This window comes from Podarcis cretensis, assembly GCF_951804945.1.
Source record: "Podarcis cretensis genome assembly, chromosome: 16".
In the NCBI taxonomy this organism is placed as follows: Eukaryota; Metazoa; Chordata; class Lepidosauria; order Squamata; family Lacertidae; genus Podarcis; species Podarcis cretensis.
Genome location: NC_137186.1, coordinates 41034674 through 41056754, shown reverse-complemented (window position 1 = coordinate 41056754; position 22081 = coordinate 41034674). Strand labels below are relative to the sequence as shown.

At 44.9% G+C, this 22081-nt stretch overlaps 1 protein-coding gene across 10 annotated transcripts in view; it reads left to right on the top strand.

The window, feature by feature from the left end:
• CAMKK2 (calcium/calmodulin dependent protein kinase kinase 2) overlaps positions 1-22081 on the top strand; it is a 67831-nt gene that overhangs the window by 22920 nt on the left and 22830 nt on the right. For 7 of the 10 annotated variants that reach the window (XM_079957773.1, XM_079957774.1, XM_079957772.1 and 4 more), the window contains 14 exons: positions 35-82; positions 873-926; positions 1348-1399; positions 3719-3852; positions 4509-4545; positions 6871-6892; positions 9465-9553; positions 10258-10457; positions 11176-11229; positions 13213-13286; positions 14434-14521; positions 18767-18880; positions 19235-19363; positions 20855-20955. In XM_079957773.1, coding sequence (XP_079813899.1) covers positions 35-82; positions 873-926; positions 1348-1399; positions 3719-3852; positions 4509-4545; positions 6871-6892; positions 9465-9553; positions 10258-10457; positions 11176-11229; positions 13213-13286; positions 14434-14521; positions 18767-18880; positions 19235-19363; positions 20855-20955 — 1196 coding nt within the window. The remainder of the gene's footprint in view (positions 1-34; positions 83-872; positions 927-1347; positions 1400-3718; positions 3853-4508; positions 4546-6870; positions 6893-9464; positions 9554-10257; positions 10458-11175; positions 11230-13212; positions 13287-14433; positions 14522-18766; positions 18881-19234; positions 19364-20854; positions 20956-22081) is intronic. The other 3 variants (XM_079957778.1, XM_079957779.1, XM_079957771.1) reach the window with 1 other exon arrangement.

Below are 22081 nucleotides of genomic sequence, written 5' to 3'. Positions count from 1 at the left end.
TGCTTGGCTCATTTTGTTTCCTCTTTTCTTTTAGGACTGTGTGCAGCTAAATCAATATACGTTGAAAGATGAAATTGGAAAGGTGATTATGTTGTTTCTATCTACGCAGATTTATTGTGTGAGTACAGTGGTGCCCCGCAAGACGAAAGCCTCGCAAGACGGAAAACCCGCTGGACGAAAGGGTTTTCCGTTTTGGAGGCGCTTCGCTAAACAAATTTCTCTATGGGGTTGCTTCGCAAGACGAAAAAATCTTGCGAGTTCCCGCGGTTTTTTTCGCTTTCCCCCCCCTTTCCTAAGCCGCTAAGCCGCTTATCAGCTGTTCCGCTGATAAGCTGCCTCTCAGCTGATCGCTAAAAGCCGCTAGACCGCTAATAGCGCTAAGCCGCTAAGCCGTCAATGGGCTTGCTTCGCAAGACAAAAAAACCGCTAGACGAAGAGAATCGCGGAACGGATTAATTTCGTCTTGCGAGGCACCACTGTATTTGGGCTGAACCTGGAATTTGTACCAGCCCAACACATTTGTGTGAGAATGAAGGTTATGAAAGGGAAGCTAATAAAGCAACATCCAGATTCGGCCCTCTGGTTCAGAGGCCACCAACCTTCTGGGACCAGGGAGCACATTTCAGATTTTGAGAGAGTGCTGTGGGTGACAGTCACAAAATCACTCCTGGGAGGTGGGTGGCATGACATCATGCAAAATACGCTTGGTGTAATAGCTTTAGTCCTTGTGTTTTGCTTGGTGTGATTGCCTTGTCTGCAGAATCATAGAACTGTAGAGGTGGGAGGGTTCCAAGGGTCATCTAGTGACACCCCTTGCAATGCAGGAAGGCAATTTGTGTGTGTTTTGATTCGGTTGTTTTGCATTTCCGTAGGGCTCCTACGGGGTTGTGAAGCTGGCATACAATGAAAATGACAACACCTACTATGTGAGTAACAGTCTCTGAGCCGGGGGGTGGCAGTTGACGGCAGTGGGAGTCCTTAAGGAACTCTTCAGCTCCTGTTGCTCTCTTGTTACTTGTTACTGCTCTGAAGCTCAAAGTTTTCAATCTCGCTGGATTAAAAATGCAACTTTACTTAATCTTTAAGAGGGTAGAATAGAATAAAAAGGTTTGGTACATGTTTTAAAAGCACTGTATGTGAATATTTCATAAACATAAATGTCTCTAAGAAATATTAATCTATTAAGTTTCCAGGTACAGTAGACAAGTTGGCCCTAGCGCTTCTGCTTATTCAGGTTGCCAACTTACTAAAACCATGTTTAAAAATACAAAATGCTTTTTAATGGTGACACACCGACCCTTTCCTGTGTCATCTTATTGTGTGTGCCTGTGTTGATTTCTCTTGCAGGCAATGAAAGTGCTTTCCAAGAAGAAGCTGATGAGGCAAGCGGGATTCCCACGTAAGTGAGGACTAAAAGAATGTGCTGTCCAAATACTTGCATCGGCCTTTCCTAAGGCTTTGGGATAGGGAAGGGCAGCACAGTGAATGAGTGAGAGAAGGGTGGATCCGTCTCCCAAGTATTTATGCTAGAAGTACAGTTGTAGATCACCCCCTTTCCATGCAGATCATCCCAGGTTCCATCTCCAGGCAGGGCTGAGACAGTTGAAAACCTGGAGAGCTGCTGTCAGTCAGTGCAGACAGTTTGAAGCTAGATGGGCCAATGTACACAGCAGCTCCCCATAGCCTCCCTTTTGTTAGCGTCTGTCTTGAGCAACAGTGGAGTGCGCCTTTGGGGGTGAAGTCAAAACACTTGAGTTAGCAGCACTGAAGTGACCTCCCAGGGGTGTCAGCCTGGGCAGTGTACATGGAGGTCGTGGACTGCTCAGACGACAAGACCCCCCTCTTGGCCTTGCAGATGTGGTCCAAAGGAAAGCAGAGAAATATATTTGGCACCAGCTTGGCTGCAGGAGTTGCCAGAAGGAGACAGACAAGGCACCATCCAACCGCTTTAGACACTCACACTCTGGATTTGTGGAGCGTTTACCCCTGAGCCTTTTCTTCTCCCAAAGATATCCTGCAAGGCAGCGGAGGTTTAGCATCAGAGTATTCCTTCTCCTAGATGGGTTACCTTCCCAGCTTGATGAGCCTCATCTGCCCTGATAATCTCTGAATGAGATGATTATAGTCAGTGTTTTGTTTTTTTAAGATGCTGATACTCTCTAGGGCTGGGTGATATATTGTCAAAAACCAGTTTGAAGTCCATATCGTGATATTCGTTTCATAATTTTTGACCTGGCAATATATTGTGAATCATGATGTGTGTTGTGCAAAAATCACAGTATGGGAAAAAGCGTGAAGGCAGCCAGTGCCTCTACACAGCCCCTGATTTCAGATGTTGTGATATATATGTATATCACAATGTTTAGGTAAAGGTAAAGGTACCCCTGCCCATACGGGCCAGTCTTGACAGACTCTAGGGTTCTGCGCTCATCTCACTCTATAGGCCGGGAGCCAGCGCTGTCCGCAGACACTTCGGGATCACGTGGCCAGCGTGACGAAGCTGCTCTGGCGAACCGGCACCAGCGCAGCACACGGAAACGCCGTTTACCTTCCCGCTAGAAAGCGGTACCTATTTATCTACTTTCACTTAGGGGTGCTTTCGAACTGCTAGGTGGGCAGGAGCTGGGACCGAACAACGGGAGCTCATCCCGCCGCGGGGATTCGAACCGCCGACCATGCGATCGGCAAGTCCTAGGCGCTGAGGTTTTACCCACAGTGCCACCCGCGTCCCAATGATATATCACAATGTTGAAAACCTTACCAGATATCGCCCAGCCCTAGTCCTCACCACGAAGTTGTTACAGTAAGTGCCACACTTTTAACATTTGTGGGGAGGAGAAGGTGCCTGTACTGAGTACCCCTGAGTACCCCCAAAAACCCAACAACACTGATTATAATGTGCTGTACATGGTGCTGCCCTTGAAGACAGTCCAGAAGCTGCAATAGTGCAGGATGGGGCCACCAGAAGCATGATTCGGGAGGATCTGCGATGGTTCCCTGCTGTGCTTCTGGGCCCCATTTTGCTCCTGGTGACTTAAAAATCCCTAAACCAAGCATGACTAATCCTTTGGCCCTCCAGCTGTTGCTGGACTGAAACCCCCATCAGCCCCAACAAACATGGCTAGGGATGGTGGGAGTTGCTGTTCAGCGACATCTGGAGGGGCAAAAGGTTCCCTACGCCTGCCTTGAATGACTTGGGACTGAAATATTTGAAAGAGAGCCTGCCCACGTCTTAATATCTCCTCAGGGAGGCTCTTCTCAGCATTTCAGAAATGGGAGGGACACATTATGTTGTAACATGGGAGAGGGGCCTTTGCTATGGTGGTGCCATTCTTCTGCAATGCCCTCTTTGGCACCGATTTTCTTTGCCTTTTGGAGCCAACTGAAACCACAGCTATTTCATTATGTTTTTTGTTGGATGTTGATAGAATTAGCATACTTGCAGAAGGATGAAGTAACTGGGTTATAAAGATAGATCTAGAGATTGTGCTGACTGTTGTTCTATTTTGACTTCCTTAACTGCTCTTCCGGCTTACACAGATTTGTTGGTCCTGTTTTGTGCCCTGGGTTTTTGTCTTTTGTAACCCGCCTTGGGAATCAGTGGGCTAGAAATCAACTATATAAAAACATCCAGCCCCTAGCCTTTTAACAGCACCCCACATGTGCCAGCCCTCCTCACCCTCCAACCCTCCATGCGTTTCTTTATTGTCTTCCACAGGCCGTCCTCCTCCTCGTGGTGCCAAGCCCCCTCTGGAAGGCTTCTGCCAACCCAAAGGACCCATTGAGCAGGTCTACCAAGAAATCGCCATCTTGAAAAAACTTGACCACCCAAACGTAGTGAAGTTAGTGGAGGTGAGAATGCTATTGCATCAGAAATGTCAGTGCGGTTCCTGGCGTAAGGGAGGAGGCAGAGTTAGTCATCAGCAGAAGGGGCCAGCCATTTTGATTAATCAAACTGAAGCAGGAATTCAGGGCAAGAATACCTCCACCCCCCACCCCCCCTTATGCAGAACTGGCCAAGTTGACATACAAATTACGTGAGAAGGACAATCGTGACTTCAAAGAAGATTGGGAACTTTTTACAAATTATTTTAAGAAACAACAAAACAACTTGGACTCCTTGGCAGGTTTTGAATAAACATACACAAATTTATTAATAGAATATATGACAGATAAGGTAATGATACGTACAATTTTTAACATGCAGAGAATAATAAGTGCAAACAAATCAGAGAAGGGAGCTGAGGGAAGTCTCGGGAGGGAGGGAGAGGGAGGGATGGGGAGGGGGGATGAAAAGGGGGGAAATAATGTAACTAACCATTTGGATTGGTAACTTGGATTGTTTAATAAAAATATTTTTTTTTAAAAAAAGAATTATGGGACATCAATAACCTTAATCTATCAGGGTATACTGCATTGCTGTTTTTAAAGTAAGCTAGTTATGGGAATCTAGATGCATACTCTGTACCTCACTTGTTTTCTCTCTCCCTCCCCCCTCTCTCTGACAGGTGCTAGATGACCCCAGTGAAGACCACCTGTACATGGGTAACCAACTCCTCTTCCCATCCGTTTTGCTATGCACCTCCGAAAGAGGCTCCTTCACTTCCAGTCTGTGCAGGACAGTGCAGAGGCAAGCAGCCTCAATGACACAAAAGCACTTAAAACGTACCTGAGATAGCTGGTGAAGTCTAGAGCAGCCTTGTATTGAACCACTCACCTGGTTGCCATTGGCGACCAGGAATCCCAATGAGAGAGCTGGCAGAGGAAGCAGGATGGAGCTACCCATTTCCACTTTGTTTCTGTGCTAGATGGAGAGGAAGGAAAGCCCCTTTCTCCATGGCCAGGATCAAAATTAAAGCTGTATCTGACATCGCCTCCAGATTTCTCATCCCAGATGAGATACATCTGCTGTATTTTCTTTCCCCTTGGCGCAGAAAGGCAGGTGTTTTCTAAGGGTCAAATAACCTTCCTACTTTTATGGCCGCTCAGATGGAAATGGCTCAGCAGCACTGGGAACGCCAGGCAGGTGTTACAGTCCAGGGTTGGATAAACAGAATATGGCATATAGCCCAGTCCAATAAAATAACCAGCACTGCAGGCCAAGTTGAGGAAAGATAAGCCATGGCTGCTTTATCTCAAATCAATCGCCTTCCATCTTCAAGATGTTTGGAATGATTGAAGATTGTGCAAGGACCGAGGTGTCATTTGGCCAGAAGTGATATGTGATTCTTGCGGTGTGCATCTTAGGTGTTCACAACAGTATCCCATGTGGTGGACAATGCTAGCTTTTTAATTTTTCCCGCAGTTGATTGGACAAATACAGTAAATGTCATATCTTAAAAAAACAAAAATACAGAGAGATAGTAGAGGAGGGGTAGATCGCTCTGTTCTTCTTGGTAGAAGACAAATAAAATAAAAGCCTGCTTAGAACCACAACCCTATGCTTTAATGCAAGACACAGAAACCAGTGGCCAACCTCACAGGAGGATAGTAAATTGTTTTGCACACTAATAATGCATTGCAGGGGGTTGAGCTCTTTGGGTTCCTTGCAACTTGACAATTCTATTATTCCAGTTTTTGCCAGCTCCATTTTCAAAGCTAAACTAAAGATTCTCTAATGGACTAACAACAGCCCTATACATGTGTCTGTGAATGTGCTCCTGTGCTGTAAACACGTGCAGTCTTGGGGGGAGGGTGGGGAGTAAAATACACACTTGTTTGCTGCAACCCTCCATTTTCTTCCCGCTCCTCTTTGTCTAAGCACTGAGTGGGACTTGATGTTAAGAATTGCCCATCCTTGTCTGTAGTACTCAAAGATGTTCGATGCGCTGCCTACACAAGTGGCCACTTCCAGATGCAAGAGAGTCTAAAATAGATCTTGGACAGCAGTTCAGTATTTTCTCCCTCTGTGCTCCATCTGGTGTTTGTTTCAAGTTAGTTTTTTAAAAAAATCAAAGGCTTTATAAAAATTAATTTTTTAAAAAGCATAACTGATTGTTTGGACCATCCTTCCAGGGCAGTCTTCGCCAACTTGGTGCCCTCCAGATGTTTTTGACTACAATTGTTCGACTTGGTCACCAGTTTAAGTGAATTCCTCATCTTTATAATTTTCAACTTGTAACAGAAACAAAAAATGTGTATATTACTTACATCCAGTTATTCCTTCAAGAAACTCGGGGCAACCTAAGATTGATTAATATAAAGGATGGGGACTCTGTGTCCCCCTAAATGATGCTGGACTACAACTCCCATCAGCCTCTGCTGCGTGGGCAATGGTCAGGGATGATGGGAGTTGCACTCCAGCATCATCTGGAGCGCCACATTTTCCCTACCCATGGTTTATATATAATGCCACATCCCAACCCTTGTATATACACTGCTTCATTAGTTACTGTCTGGTTTATGGTAAACCATAGTTTTATCATTGCATCTGAACTGATTTGCAAGCAGGGTTTGCAGGACAATTGCAAACTACAGTTTAACAGGCCTGTGGTCCTGGTTTGCAAAGGACACACAATCATTTCAATGTAATGGTAAACTTTGGCTTTGCTACCTGCCAGGAGGTATTGCGTTAAGTAAGTTTGTGAGAGGAGAGCAGGATGCATGCAAAGGGCTACTGCTGATAGCACCAGACCCTGATTTGGTACTAGGTGTGAACTGAGCCTTATTTAGCCTCCTCTCCAGACACTGATCAGCCATGACCTCATAAGCTCTCAGAATGGAAGTCTTTCTTTTTGATGCTGTATTTAAAATTTGATATTCTGCTGCCATTTTGCTGCCTGGAGAGTTAATGATTTAAAAGGCAGGGGTTGTTCTCTCCTGGTAGTATTCTCTCCTCATAACTAATAACCGGTCTCTTTTGTGTTTCAGTGTTTGAACTTGTGAAGAAAGGGTAAGATTATGATTGTTTATTAATTTATACAGTTCATTGAGATACAGGGTGTATTGCAGAGCAAGCGAGAAGCACTGCGGGGGGGGGGGGGGGAGGCAGTTTGCTGCTCCAAGGACTTTGCAGTCTTGCAGTCTATCTGTAGCACCCTGCTTGTGGTTAACACTTAGCTGGAATGAAATATTCAACACAGCAATAGAGAAATTAAAATAATAATTTATTTGTCAGACAAATAAATATGAGGCACAGTGGTATATGGTTACCAAGCTCTGGCCTGGCCTCCTGCCATTCTGGCCAGCACTTATATTTCCTTAATCCAGCCCCCTTGCTCCTCCTGTGGCTGCCTCTGTCCAATCAGCCTGGTTGAAATTCCTATTGGCTGTTTGCTAGAACCAATCACAAAAGATACACCCATTTCCTTCTGTCCTTTTATGGTAATCAAAAAGCTATATATTATTCTATCTATAAATGACAAATAAGTAGTAATATATCTTACATGTGTCTCAACAAGGAATCTTAATTACCAGCTCACCTCTTGCCCTCCTTGCCCTATTGCCTTCCAAAACAGATGGTTAATCTTGAATTTTTATCTTAAACATATGTCAAGGATTTTGAGTTCACATCAACATTGAGAGATCTCCTTCATTTGAAGGTTTCTAAACAAAAGGCCTGACAACCATATATCAGGAGTGCTCGATGGCGTCTCCTGTCTGACAGGAGGCTGGGCTGGTGGCTGACTTAATTTCAGGATAGTTACAACTCTTACAACTATATGAAATAAGAATCTAGCATTTCTTAAATCCTTTGCATAATTATATTTAAGCTAATATATTTAATACATAAATAACCTTTTAAAAGGAAAAGAAATCTTAAAAGGATCTTAGTTTAAGAAAGAAACAGCTTTAGAAAAGACTTCCCAAAAATGCTCTCTTTCTGCCAGCCAGACCAGTTGCTTTTCAATTTTGCTCTTGGCCTTTTTAACCTTAGGAAGAAGATATGGCTCATTTTACTATTTATCAACCCTTAATTTGTAGGGTCAGTGTAACCTTGGCTCTCAGCCTGTAATTCCCTTTTTACGACTTTGAGAATTGTTTTCTGCTATAAATCAGGGGGCCCCCTTGTCTAGGAGAAAAACATTTTGCCAAGGTTCTTAGGCAGCTGCTCTTCTGCCTTGCATGAACATTTGAAAATCTTTAAGCTCATTTTAAAATACAAGCCCTGATTAAACATATAAGCTTTAATAAAAATGCAGGCTTATGATTAGATGCCTCATATCCTCTGTCTCACAGAAGCCCCCCGCCCTTATCCTCTCCTTTTCAACTTTCCTTGCCTCCTATCTGCAAGAGCTCCCCCCCCTCCCTTATTTCCTTCTCCTTCCCCAAATCACTCTGCCTCTAAAGCCTTTCTCTCATCCTTGAACTCTGTAGCTGGAGTGCACTCTGCAGAATTAAGATGGATTTAAATTATGTATTTAAGGCATGTATACACAGTTAAGGCACACCTTAAAGCGGTTTTCATATGATTGTTACAACAGTAATCATCATAGCTGTCAACTTTTCCCTTTTCTTGCGAGGAATCCTATTCAGAATAAGGGATTTTCCCTTAAAAAAAGGGAAATGTTGACAGCTATGGTAATCATGGATAAAAAAAGTAATTGTATTAAATTATGTGCCAAAGTAACAAGAATCCTGTGTTGAGAAAACAAAGTCCTGGCCTGCAGCTCCCATCATCTCTGACCATGGGGAGGTAGAGTTCCACAACATCTGAAGGCACAACATTAGTTATGTACAGTGCTTTTCCTATTTTAAAAAAAATGTTTAGGGGTACTCTCATTTTGACTTAAGAAAACCAGCATTTTATAGTTCAAATCAGGAAAAATAAATACAGTACAGGTAAATGGACAAAAGTACAAAGATCCACAAAATGTTTAGGGGTATGTGTACCCCTGCGTCCCCACAGGAAAAAAACCCACTGGTTATGTAAATTGGTTGGGTTCATACATGTAAATTTGTCTGTTCCTCCAAAACAGGCATAGGCAAACTCGGCCCTCCAGATGTTTTGGGACTACAACACCCATGATCCCTATCTAACAGGACCTGTGGTCAGGGATGATGGGAATTGTAGTCCCAAAACATCTGGAGGGCCGAGTTTGCCTATGCCTGCTCCAAAAGTTATGCTCGGAAGCCCCACCCCCAGCTCCTGAGGCTCTGCAGATTTAAGAGCTCTGGGTCCCTCAGGCGCTGGGAAGGGATCTTGAACTCGGGACTCACCAGCGTAGGATCTTGCTAGAGGAGGAGACTGCCAGTGTGCTGCACTTCAGTGCCGTCTCTGGTCAGAGGCTGGTATTTCAGCTGCCAAGTCCGCAGAAGCCTAGTGACCCCGTGGATTAATAAGGCAGAGACTTTGAGGGGTTCCTCTGCAGTGCTTCCAGGGGACCCCACCTGCTGCCCGAAGGCCCTTGCCCTGCGGAGGGTCTGGCTCATCCTCCACAGACTCTCTATCTGGTTGCAGGTTGGGGCCTCCAGACCTGCCAAAAGTCTTGCGTTTGGGGCCAAATTGTGTTTCACCTTTGCAGGCCTGTGATGGAAGTCCCCAATCTGAAACCTCTGACTGAAGACCAGGCACGTTTCTATTTCCAAGACCTGATCAAAGGCATTGAATATTGTGAGTTCCCTTGGCGATGTTTTAGCAAAATGGCACAGAAGGGAAGGGCACAGAACATTTAATAAATAATAATACTGGGGGCGAGGGAGGGGGGGCACCCATGTTATGGTCTTTGTTTGTTATTATGGTATGTCTTTTGTGTTTTTATATTGTAAACTGCCCTGTGATCTTCAGGTGAAGGCTGGTGTAGAAAATTAATAAATAATAAATGATAATACTATTAATTTGTGGCTGCAATCAATAGAGCTAAAGCCCAGATAATTTATGTTCAGCTTGAGGGGTTGTGCCCTGTGACAGGAGGAACAATGAAACGACAGTGTGCTTCTGACCATGTGCAGAGTTGCACCCTTTCAGTGCTGCATAACTATCTCAGACTTAGTCACTGTGCTACAGTAGCTCTTTTCCCCTAGGCTAGGGATATAGTCATTTAAGCCCTCAAATCTCCCTCAATGTTCTATTTATTTTAATTATTTAGAGCATTTTTACCTCACTCTTCAGCCAAATATGCTCCCAGTTTAAATGATACAGATCCTGCCTGAAAGCTTACAATCTAAAATACATGACACAAAAGGAAAGTGGGATGAGGAGGAAAGAGGGAGGGAGCAAATTAACCCCTCAAAACTGAAGAAAGGGAGCAGGTTCTTTGCACCCCTTGAGCCTTCATGCTCTGCCAAATTCATGTCTCATCTGGTCTTTCTCAACAGTGCACTACCAAAAGATAATCCACCGGGATATTAAGCCTTCCAATCTTTTAGTTGGGGAAGATGGTCACATCAAAATAGCCGATTTTGGCGTGAGCAACGAATTCAAAGGGACAGATGCCCTGTTAACCAACACCGTGGGGACCCCAGCGTTCATGGCACCCGAGACCCTATCAGAGACCAGAAAAATATTTTCTGGAAAGGTATGTTGAGAGAAGAGTGTGTATTTGTATGCTCATTTAGACAACCATGTTCTGTACTATCTGGAAGGAACCAACCAAAAATTAGTTGCCTGAAATGACTCAAAGTCACAGCAAAGATGGCCTAGTGGTTAGAGCAAGGGTGGGGAAGCCATGATCTTCCGGATTATGTTGGATTTCAACTCCCATCAGCCCCAACCTCAAGGATGGTGGAAGTTGTATCTCAGCAACCTCTGGAAGGCAACAGGTTCCCAACTCCTGGGTTAGAGTGTCAAACTAGGACGGGGGGAACCCACGTTGAAACCTCCATCCGGTCATGGTCTTGTCCATTCACCTCCCTTGCAAGATTGCCGTATGAATAAAATTGGAGGGGGGGGGGTGAGTGGAAAAAGCAAGTGTCGTACTCCTGGAGGAATCATAGACTCGGCATCGGTATTGGAGGTCCTCTAACAAATAGATTAAAATACCCCCCCCCCCCACTATGGATATTCTGGTTCCAACACTACTAATTTGGAGAGTCTGGCGGGTCAGATAGCAATGCCCAGAGAATCACATTTCTGTTGCCCCCTGCCAGGCCTGAGGTTCCCTACCCCTGCAGCAGTTCATCTTAAAAGCTTACCATGTTATTTTAAAATAGAAAAGCAATACAGATGTAGAGTTTTTGGAGGGCTCATGTGTTTAATCTCTGCCTTTCTCTCTCTCCCTGTCCCTTCTTCCTAAGGCTTTAGATGTTTGGGCTATGGGGATCACTCTCTACTGTTTCGTCTTTGGGCAGGTAAATGAGCGGCTTCTTTACCTACATTTTGGATTTTAAACATTTTGTTGTTGTTGTTGCTTGTTTGAAACAGGGCCAGAAGTAGTGTTCGGTTGCAGGACGCATGCCCCGCCCCCCTTTCAGGGGGTCATAAAGCTGAGTAAGATCCAGATGTTAGTAGGGCAGCATAATTAATAAGCCCACACAGGTTACTAGTCTGCACAAAGTTTGACCAACCTGCTGAGAAGCTACTGGTATGCCCCACAGAGAAACTTGAAGGTCCCAGGCCACAGAGAAGTTAGGCTGGCCTCAACTAGAGCCAGGGCTTTTTCAGCTGTGGCTCCGACCTGGTGGAACACTCTGTCCCAAGAGACTAGGGCCCTGCGGGACTTGACATCTTTCCGCAGGGCCTGCAAGACAGAGGTGTTCTGCCAGGCCTTTGGCCAGGGCACAGCCTGACTCCCTCCTTCGGCAATCTTCGCAGAGCTCTGGCCAATGGTGGCCAGTGGCTTGAATTTAATTAATTTTATAATGAATGATTTTAGAGTGTTGTTTGTGCTGTACTTTTGTACTGTTTTATTGTTGTTAGCCACCCTGAGCCCGGCTTCGGCTGGGGAGGGCGGGATATAAATAAAATTTATTATTATTATTATTATTATTATTATTATTATTATTATTATTATTACTGGCCTGCATACGCAAGGTGACTATGGTGGAGGGAAGGCTTCACTTCTGCAGCAAGCAAGGAAACGCAGAATACTGTCTTCTTAGCGGAATAACTTTTAAAAAGGGGGGGGTGTTTTGTAGCAGGTGGGTTGGAGGAGAAGAGTCAAAGCTGAGAGATAGGCTTTCCATTCTCCGTGGCCAGCAGAGAAAGCAAGCAGAGTTGTGGAAGAGGAACGGAGCAATTGGTCCTTCTCCACCAGCCCACTTCCTCGCCTCCATGGAATTCCCAGTCGCCTATGGCTACCAGACAAGTTGTTAAATACACAACTGTATTAGGAACCAAACCTAGATGCAAATCTGTGCTCTCCCATGTGGTTTGTTACCTGCATGATTCTCTCTGTAAGACAAAAGGGCAGGGTTTGAAGGGTTTTTTTGTGGGGGTGTTAATTTGGGGAAATGGTATAGGAGAACAGCTGCACGCATGCGCATAGACGCGCATACACACACTCTGCCACTTGCCTGATCAAATCCTCCGTCAGGTACATGAGAGTGAAGGAAAGTTGGGGGAAAGTGGTATAGTAGCATTATAATGCAGATGGGACCTTAACCTCAGAGCAGGCCAGTCTCACTGACGTGCAAAAGTGTTAGTATAGGGTATTATCTCGGTCAGGACCTCAAGCACATCAACAAGGCCATGCTGGGCTGTTGGGCTTCCCCAGCAGGTGCCAAGATGACACTCAAACATTCGCTAGTGGTCACTAGTTCATAAAGAGACATCAAAATGGTGTTCCTCTCACTCTCTTGGAGATTTTGATTCTCTGTAAAGTGGCTAAATATAAACTGGGCAGTCATTTGGGTTCTGTCACATTCTTAATCAGAAACTGCAAATCCCTATGGTGTGTGTTCTATTTGTTGGCTGGCCTAAATTTAATAATACATAATAAAACAGAATTCCAGAATAAAACAGGTATACAATAGTGAAGGAAAGGTAGGGGGAAAGGCAAAAGTTTGATGAAAGCTTTATACCACCAGTGTACCTGTCATGGCTGCTCCCCAAAGAATTCTGGGAACTGTAGGCAGGATATCTGACATCCCTAGTCCTGCCCCCATGCTCACATTTCCATGCTAAATTGATTTTATGTCTGTAATGAGAGATGCTCATTAGGGGGAGAGGGGGAGGAGAATGAGAATATTTTTTGTTGTGAACTGCCCTGAAATCTACAGATAAAGGGCAGTATACAAATCAAATAAAATAAATTGATCACATTCTTAGGAGGCAGGGAGACCAAGTTAGCCGTTGCTTTATAATCCCTCATTGTGTTTTTTTGTTCTTCCAAGTGCCCTTTTATGGATGAGAGGATTTTGAGTTTGCACAGCAAAATCAAGAGCCAGATGCTGGAATTTCCTGACCAGTGAGTATGTAGAATCACTATGTTTATGACTACCCTAGCCAGGGGTCCACAAACACACTCACCAGTGAGGGTGTTCTGGATTCTAGCAAGCTCTCCCCACCTCTCCTTCTGGACCTGCAGAAGGTCAGGAATCTCTTGGAAGCCACCTGGAACCTTGGAGGTGCTTTGCTGCTTGCCAAGCCATTCCAAGACTTGGTGCGATAGGAACAAGTCTCTGTGTGCCGCCCTTGCCCGGCACATATATAGGGTGAAAGACAACAACTTGCCCCCTCAGTACCTCACAGTTACTCCATTGGGTGGCGGGTGGTGATGGGACATATTCAACAGCAGTAAATTTGGGCTGGTTTCCAGGACTGGCACTCAGGTGCCTCCAACCATGGAGACAGAGCACGGCTGATAGGCTTTAATTACTTTCTCCTCCATGAATTTGTCTAGTTGTTTTAAAGCCATCCAAGTTAGCGGGTGGCGCTGCACCAGTGCCAGCAAGTTCCAGGTGCTGGAGAAGGCTTGCTGAAGAGTTATGCTTGAGTTGGAGCTTTATTTTATTTTATTGACTGATTGATTGAATTTATATACCACCCTGTACCCAGAGTTATACTGATAAAGCAGGAGAAAAGGGCAAAGTCCTAGGAGAAAAAGTTGGGAGCAGGGATTGGGATGGTGCCGAGGAACCTCACAACTCAGGTGCCGCTTCCCTGGTTGCGTGGGGCACCCTTGTTGTGGTGGCCGATTGAGGCAAATAGGCCACAAGGACATTTTTGGGAAGTGCTAGGAACATAGCCCCTGTTTTTATTCTCTCTCTCCCCCCGCCCCATATCCAGTAAATGAGGTTCTCATTTGTATTTAGATGGGCATAGCTCAGTGGTAGAGCATCAGCTTTGCATGAAGAAGCTCCTAAATTCAATCTCTGGCACCTCCAGGTAGTTCTAGGAATGTCCCTTGTAGACAATACTGAACTAGATGGGACCAGTGGTCTGACTCCTATACAGCAGGAATGACCAGCTTACTTTCAAACCTGCCTTTCCATCCTTAAGGGCGAGAGACTTATTGTGCATTTGTTTGTTTCAAAAAGAAATGGTGAGAGCAGGCCTGTGCTTGGGAAGCAAACTAACTCCTCCACATGTATTGCTATTTCCTCCCCACCCAGGCCAGACATTTCTGATGAACTGAAAGATCTGATCATTCAGATGCTGGACAAGAATCCCGAATCCAGGATCACAGTCCCAGAAATAAAGGTATCCCACAGTCAGTTCACAACATCCAAAGAAGTGTGATGCCCATAACCTTATATGTCTCAGGTCCTTTTCTTTGGCCTCTCTCTTGTGTTGTTTGCTGTTCTGACATGCTTATCTATGCTACCGTTCCTGGTTGAGGATAATAATCCATTTTACAATGTCTAACCTTCCTTATAGTCCAAAGGTCTCTTAAGGCGGCTTACAAATGGATTTTAAAATTCCCATCATACCTGGACAGTGCCCCGTTTTAAAGGGGGCGCATTTTCCCACCAGAGCTTGTTGGCAGGCTTAAGGTCAAAATGTGGGAGTTTTGCAGGATGGGAAGACAATTTGCATTGGAATTCCACTGCAGGGCAGTGGGGCCTTTGATCCTAATTCTTTTCCCCACCCCACTTCCCCAAGCTCCCCCAAGTCAGATAATCAACATGGGCAAAATGGGTTAGATCCTTCAAGCTGCAGTCTAAATCTAATAAAAGAAAACCTTGACTACTTTTTGTAAAATAAATACATATACGAGTTTTAGTTGCAGAACTTCCAGGTCACATACATCCACACCATATGTTTATGGATTTCCCCAAAGAAACCTGGGAACTGTAGTTTGTTATGGGGACTGTGGATTGTGGCTCTGTGATGGGCAAACTACAGTTCCCAGGATTCTTTGGGGTGGAAACCGCATACTTTGAATGTTCATTAAATGTATGGTGTGGATGTGGCTGCTTCATCCAAGCTCTTTCCCCATCAGAGATTAGGAGGGTGACCATTGTTGACAGGGGCTTTTTTCAGGTGGCCCCTAATTGATGGATTCCCACCCCACAAGAGGCCTCCCTGGTTTCTTACTTTCATTCTCCACTAGGAAAAAGGTTAAGACTGTTTCGTTTATGGATGAAGGCTTGTTGCTCAGATGGTAGAGCAGCTGCTTTGCTTGCAGAAGGTTCCAGGTAAAACTGGAAGAGATTCCCTACCTGAAAACCCTGGGAAGCCACAGCCAGTGTCTAATGAGCCAGGTGGTCTGACACATTACAAGGCCCCTTCCCATGCTCCTGTGAATCTGAGGTTAATTCACCCTTGATTCAATTGCCCTTTCGATGCTGAACTGTTCGTGTTACTGGCTGCTTTTTCACCTTCATTTATCTTGCTATTTTTCTTCTGTTATTTCTATACTGTGTTTTCGTTATTAAGCTCTGCATCCATATTTAGTTGGTGGGTAGTTACTTTGAATGCTGTTAAGCCACCTAAGGTGTGGTGGAAGGATGGAATCTGAAGTACACAAATAAAACATGGCTTAACAGCATTCAAAACGTGGCTAATCCTCAGCAGCAACAGAGATACCCATCTCTGATTTTCCTCAGCTTCTTAAAAATCATGAATCTTTGGGGAGTAAGTTTCACATCAAAGAGGCAAATATCAAGAAAGCCCTGTTCCTCCTAGCTCACCCATCTCATTCTGAGGAGTACCGCTTCTTTCACTATGTATTTTTATTCTTCCATTTTTTTGAAAGAATACAGAAATTGATAGTTTATTTTTTAAAACAAAAAAACTTTCAAAAATAAAACGTGTTTCTAAAATACAAGCCATTTAGTTTTCACCTTGGTATGTCAAATAATTTTATTAAATGAATCAGGGACAATGGGAAGAAGGAATTGTTAGAAATGTCATAACATGCTCAGGCACACAGTTATATGCCTCCTCCATTAAATTGCATGTCAAATACTTGATATTTGTTGGTATTTCCCCCCCAGGAAGAGAATCTTGGAGTAGGTGACAGTTCTTCTAAGTAAAGTTGCCAATTTACTTGGAAAAAAGTCGTAATATGTATGATTAGAGCAGGGATGGCAAACGTGCGGCCTTCCAAACTCTCATCAGCCCCAGACAGCATAGCCATTGATCAGGGATTATGGGAGTTGCGATCCAACATCATCTGCCGGACCACAGGTTTCTGACCCCTGGATGTGAGGCTATCTTCAATTGCAGCGTGTGTGATACTCTGTTCATAGTTGTGTGTTTAAATATACACAAATGTACCTATACTGAGTTGCTTGTGGTTTCATAAATCTCTCTTTCTTTTTTTAAAAAAGCTTTTTCATAATACAATAAAAGAAAAGAAACCAATCTAAATAAAAACAAAAACAGAGAAAGAAACAGAAACAGAAAAGAAAACACGGACTCCTCTCTTAAAAGTAGCTCCCTAATCCTTGTCTCACACAGAAAGTAATGGACCCTCCCAGCCCTCACAATGGGGGAATTTTCCCCTCCCTATCAAGTTTTAAAATTACAACTTGGCTGGTATTTCTCATCTCACTTTTTCCTTTGGGTTGTTCTTGTTCCAGTAAACAATATAAAGTCGCTGCATCTAAGAGAGGAAATCTTGACGTGTATTTTCTCTCTCCTGGTCATCTGCAGTCAGTTAATTTATTCATTCTCATTATCTGCCAGGCTTCCCATAATCATCCATCTTTGTTGGGACATGAGTTGCATTTCCAGTACTTTGCCTTTAGGACTCTGGCAGTGAGCAATAAATTTCCAACTAGGTCTTCATGTCTCCTATTCACATTAATTTTTAAATATCCCAAAAGATAACAAGTTTAGTTTTAGTGGTTTTATGGTATCCAATTATTTCTCTAATGCTTTTTGGAATAAGCTGCCAGTACTTTTATGATCTTATACAGCTCTCTGCCAAGGATTTCCAAGCACCTGGAGGAAGTTGTGGAAGGAGGCAATTCTTGAGCTATCTCCTTTTTATTGTGCATTCATGATGATTTGTGCTCATGATGCTCTCAGGCATAATTGTGCACCTGCATATGTTTTGGGGAAGCTATACTGAGTGGTTTCCACTTGGTGCATGTCCTGTAATTCCTGCTGAAATCCTGTAACTTTTCATACCACAAATGGTATGTTCTGTCCCTCTTTTGTTGTGTTGTGGGGCAAGATCTCCCCCTCCAGATTGCAATAATGTGGAACCACTGGGGAAGCATTGCAGAACAACTAAGAAAGCAGGAGGATGTGTGGATGGACCTGTATAAATCCACCACCAATTCACTCTTACTGTGTGAGTGGCATGTTGCAGAACCTGCAAAAATGACAGGCGCTGCTAGCCTGCTTGGGTCAGAACCAACACTTTGCCTTTTGCCTGGAAACTTGCCAGCGTTAACTCTGGAAACCAAATTCTATAAGAATATGGGCCTGATCTTGTGTGGCTGTTATGATCTAGTCCAGTATCCTGTTTCCCACACTGGCCAAGCAGATTCCCTTGGGAAGCCCACAAATGAGACCTGAGGATAGTAGCCCCCTCCCCTCCACTCTGTTCTTGAGTTGCTGATACTCAAAGACAGGCTGTCTCTGAGCCTGCAAGCTGGAAAGACCCACTGTGGGTGCAGTGGCGTAGCTTGGGTTGTCAGCACCCGGGGCAAGGCAAGTAATTTGCGCCCCCTAACCCTGGATTTGCGCCCCCTAACCCTATCCCTAACCCTAACCCCAAGATGTTGCGCCCGGTGTGGCCGGCACCCCCTGCACCCCCCACGCTACGCCACTGTGTGGGTGGTAACAATGGCTAGCCGAAACCTTCATGAATTCGTCTAGCCCAGTTGAGATCCGCTTACAGGGTCACAGCCCTATCTAAGGTGGGTTGCAAAAGCAGCATTACTGCCATACGAATATATGGTTGAAAATAATGAAGGCAGGGGTCACAAAATGCATGTTTGGGTTAAAGGTGGGTTCCGGGCCTGAAATGGTTGGAGACATCTGAATTCATAGCTATCACCACAACTTGTGGTAGTTTTTAATGCTTTGTGTGGTATCGTCTGTCTGTCTGTCTGTCTGTCTGTCCATCCATCCATCTTCTTGCATTTATTTAATGTTCCTTCCTTCTGTCATGATACCCACGGTGGTGTTCATCTGGTACTCATCCAGGTCTGATTAGCCCCAGACCTGTTTGCCTTCAGCATGATGGTGGCCTTGTGAGCCTTGTTGTGAGTGTGTGAAGAAGTTCTTATTTTGACAGTCCCGAATTTCCCGCCCTTTGCCTTCCTTGGCTCACCCCCGATTCTAGTATTCTTGGGCTGAATTCTGTTATACTTACTCTTACTCTCTTTACCCCCTCTCAACCAGAAAGCCCCATTCTAACCAGCCCCTGGATGGTTTTGGGCTTCCCTTTTCTACACCTTCTCCTTTTGACACCCCAAATGTACACTGTGTGCCAAGTGTGTCCACACCACTGATTGGTATGAGGGCATTGTATGTGTTCCCCAGAGCCGGTTCCAGTTGACAACCCTTCCGCTATGCTATGGACCAGTTCCAGTTGCCAAATGCGCTTCAGAGGCCCTGACAGCCTATTACAAGAAATTCAATCTAGAAGCTACCATGGTGTGTATCAAACTGCAGTCTTAGCTGGGAATTGTTTTGTGGTAGCTGGATTTCCGAGGGATTCCCCACCCCCACCCCCACGACAATTGCAAAGGATGCTTCCTCCATTTTCATAATCTTATTTTAAAATAAAGTTTCATAGTGCTGACTCCTTTGTCCTTCCAGGTCCAGGGGAAGTGTGTTTCTCTTAAATTGTTCCCTCTTCCCCCCAAAATGAAACAATTATCGGCTTCTGCCTAGCTTTTTATCTTTTTACAAGAAGAGTCTCTGGGTCACCAAATCATAGGGCTTCCCTCCTCTCCAGCTGTGAAATCAAGGCAATGTGTGGTGTTTCTCCCCCTTTTCTCAAACAAGGTGCACCCCTGGGTCACCAAGAACGGGGTGGAACCATTGCCGACAGAGGACGAGAACTGCACGCTCATAGAAGTGACCGAAGAAGAGGTTGAGAATTCGGTCAAGCACATCCCAAGCTTGGCCACTGTGGTGAGTGAGACCCAAGTGCTGCTTGTGTGTTGGATATGCTAGATTCAAAAGGGCACGTCTAACCAACCTATTTTTAAAATCTGCTCCAAGTGCCAGTGAGCCTTATTGGCTGAATTTGCAGGTCACAGTGCACCAGGTGTGGATAACTTTTGGCCCTCCTGTTTTGCCAAACTACAACTTCCACCAGCCCAAGCAAGCATGACCAGGGGCTACGGATGATGGGAGTTGAAGTTCAGCAAAATGGGGAGGGCCGCAAGGTTCTTCATACCCTGCTGTATGCTATAACCCAAGGATGGCTAACCTTTTGAGGGCTGAGGGTCACATTGACCCTTCTTTCTCACGCTTCCCAAAGCAGAAGTTTCTTTTCCCTTTTGTTCCCCCCCCCCAACCCCTGCTCCCAAATATGCTGTCGCTGTGGGAAGGGGTGTGCACAGCTGCAGGGAGTGAGAAACAGAGAGAATTTCTTTGGGGACTTTCTCCCCTTTGTTTTCCTCCCTGCTGGTGGTGACAGGAAGGCTTGTGCAGCCTTCCGCCCCACAATGCTGATTCTTTCAACCTCTGACCCGTATGCACTAGGTGGGAGAAGCAATTTGCACTGAATGGAAGTCACGTCCCCTCCTTGAGCAAGGAAGTTGGGGACGCACCTTGTTCCAGCAAAGGAGAAATAGGGAGCCCCCTTTAAGCTCCCAATGGTTTTTTAACACTTGGTTTTTACCAAGCCCCCACCTGACTTGTGTGGGGTATCTGACATAGGTTGAGTGGGGGTGGCTTCCCCAAAAGGCCTGGTGGTCAAGTTTGGCCTGTAGGCCAAAGGGTCTCCTTGACTGATGCAGAATGAGGAATAATAATAATAATAATAATAATAATAATAATAATAATAATAATAATTTTATTTATACCCCGCCCTCCCTGGCCAGAGCCGGGCTCAGGGCAGCTAACACCAGTAAAAATTACAGTAAAAACATAATAGGGAGTGTGGGGAAGCCAATTTAAAATACAGGTCAAAATGCAAAATGTATTGCATTTTTAAGCCAAACTTCAATGTTTGCAGGCATTATAGCAAATTACAAAATTTAGCATATTTTAATTATTTAGACTGTATTTGTTGTACATCATCGATCAAGATGCAGAATGAGGAGGAATACTGGACAGTATCACTTCAGATTGTGGGGAGGGGGGGGTCCATGTTTCTGAGTCCTCCTCCTCCTGCATGTAGTTTGCTAGTACAACACAGGAAAATCGAGCCTTTGCCTCAAATGAGCTAGTTTTAAAAAGCCTGTCTCCTTGCATTAAGTTAACACATCAGAAAGAAATTTCATGTAGTCCTTTCCCTGAGGTGCTAGCTTACTGGATGCAGTCAACCCCTGGCACCCTTCAGATGCCTTGGGATTGTAGTCCAAACTGTCTGGAGGGTGCCACGTTGTTGAAGGCGGCACCATATAAATACAGAAATACCGGTAATAGTAAAACAATCACAATCTTCTCTTTCAGATCCTGGTAAAATCAATGATCAGGAAAAGATCTTTTGGGAACCCGTTTGAGGGGAGTAGAAGAGAAGAGCGATCCCTTTCTGCGCCAGGGAATCTGTTGACGTAAGTCTCTGATGCAGGAGCCTTGAGCTGTGAAGAAGGGCAAGTTTTCCAAATGTGCTGTGGAGAATTTTCATGGGGAATTTCCCTGGAAGTTAGGGGTGCTCAACAATGCCTAACATACAGGCCCAGCCGTGCCATTAAACAAACTTGAGGTATCTGTCTGAGCAGAAGACAGCAGGTTCATATTTATATAATGGAATATTAATTGTGTTTTACTGTAGGGAGTGTTGAAGGACAGCCTTGCTTCCCTTGGAAACTTTGCACTTTGGCTTTTGGATGATGCCTTTTTGCTGCTCCACCTCAGGCAGCAAACTATTTTGAGCCAGCCTTGTCGATAAAAGATGGCGCTGGCTGTCTTCCCCTTCAGTGTGCAGCCATAGTAAAACATGGGAGGTTATGATCTGAGGTGCTCACCTCATGTAGAAAAATGGCTGAGTCTCGTGACATGCCTGTCCAGGAACCTGTGTGAACTACAGCTGTTCACCAGAACATAATTTTTATAAGTATATATATTTTTGTGTATGCCACCCATTGTGGAAAAGCATGGGCAGGGGGCTATCCAATTTTTTTGAGGCAAGGTTTTCCATAAGCGTGGTGCCCAGGCAGAGAGGGCCCTGTCCTCATGTCCACCAGCTACATCTCAGATTCAGGTAAAGACACATAACAGGAGCACCTGTGAAGGAAAAGGTGAAAGGGCAAGTGCTTATTGAGCTTGAAATGGACCACTGGAAGACTTTGGTGTTTAACACACTGGTGACTTGAACCCACCACTGGAAGGTGGGTCTCTCTGGCAGAACCACCAGCTTTGGGAAAGGCAGGGGTAGGGTTGTTGTTGTTGTTGTTTTAAGAGGTGGAGAAAAGCAATGCAAAAGAAGATGGGCCTGCTTTATTTTTAAGAACTTCTGAAGAAAAGGGAATTGTGAGGGGTGGCTACTGGTCACAGAGTGTGATGTTGGAGGCAGCAGTTTCCCAAAAGTGCAGTGGCTGAGCTGTCTACTTTTGTAGCTTTCTATTCACAGACGCTGGGGGCGCGGGTGGCGCTGTGGGTTAAACCACAGAGCCTAGGACTTGCCAATCAGAAGGTTGGCTGTTTCGAATCCCCGCGACGGGGTGAGCTCCCATTGCT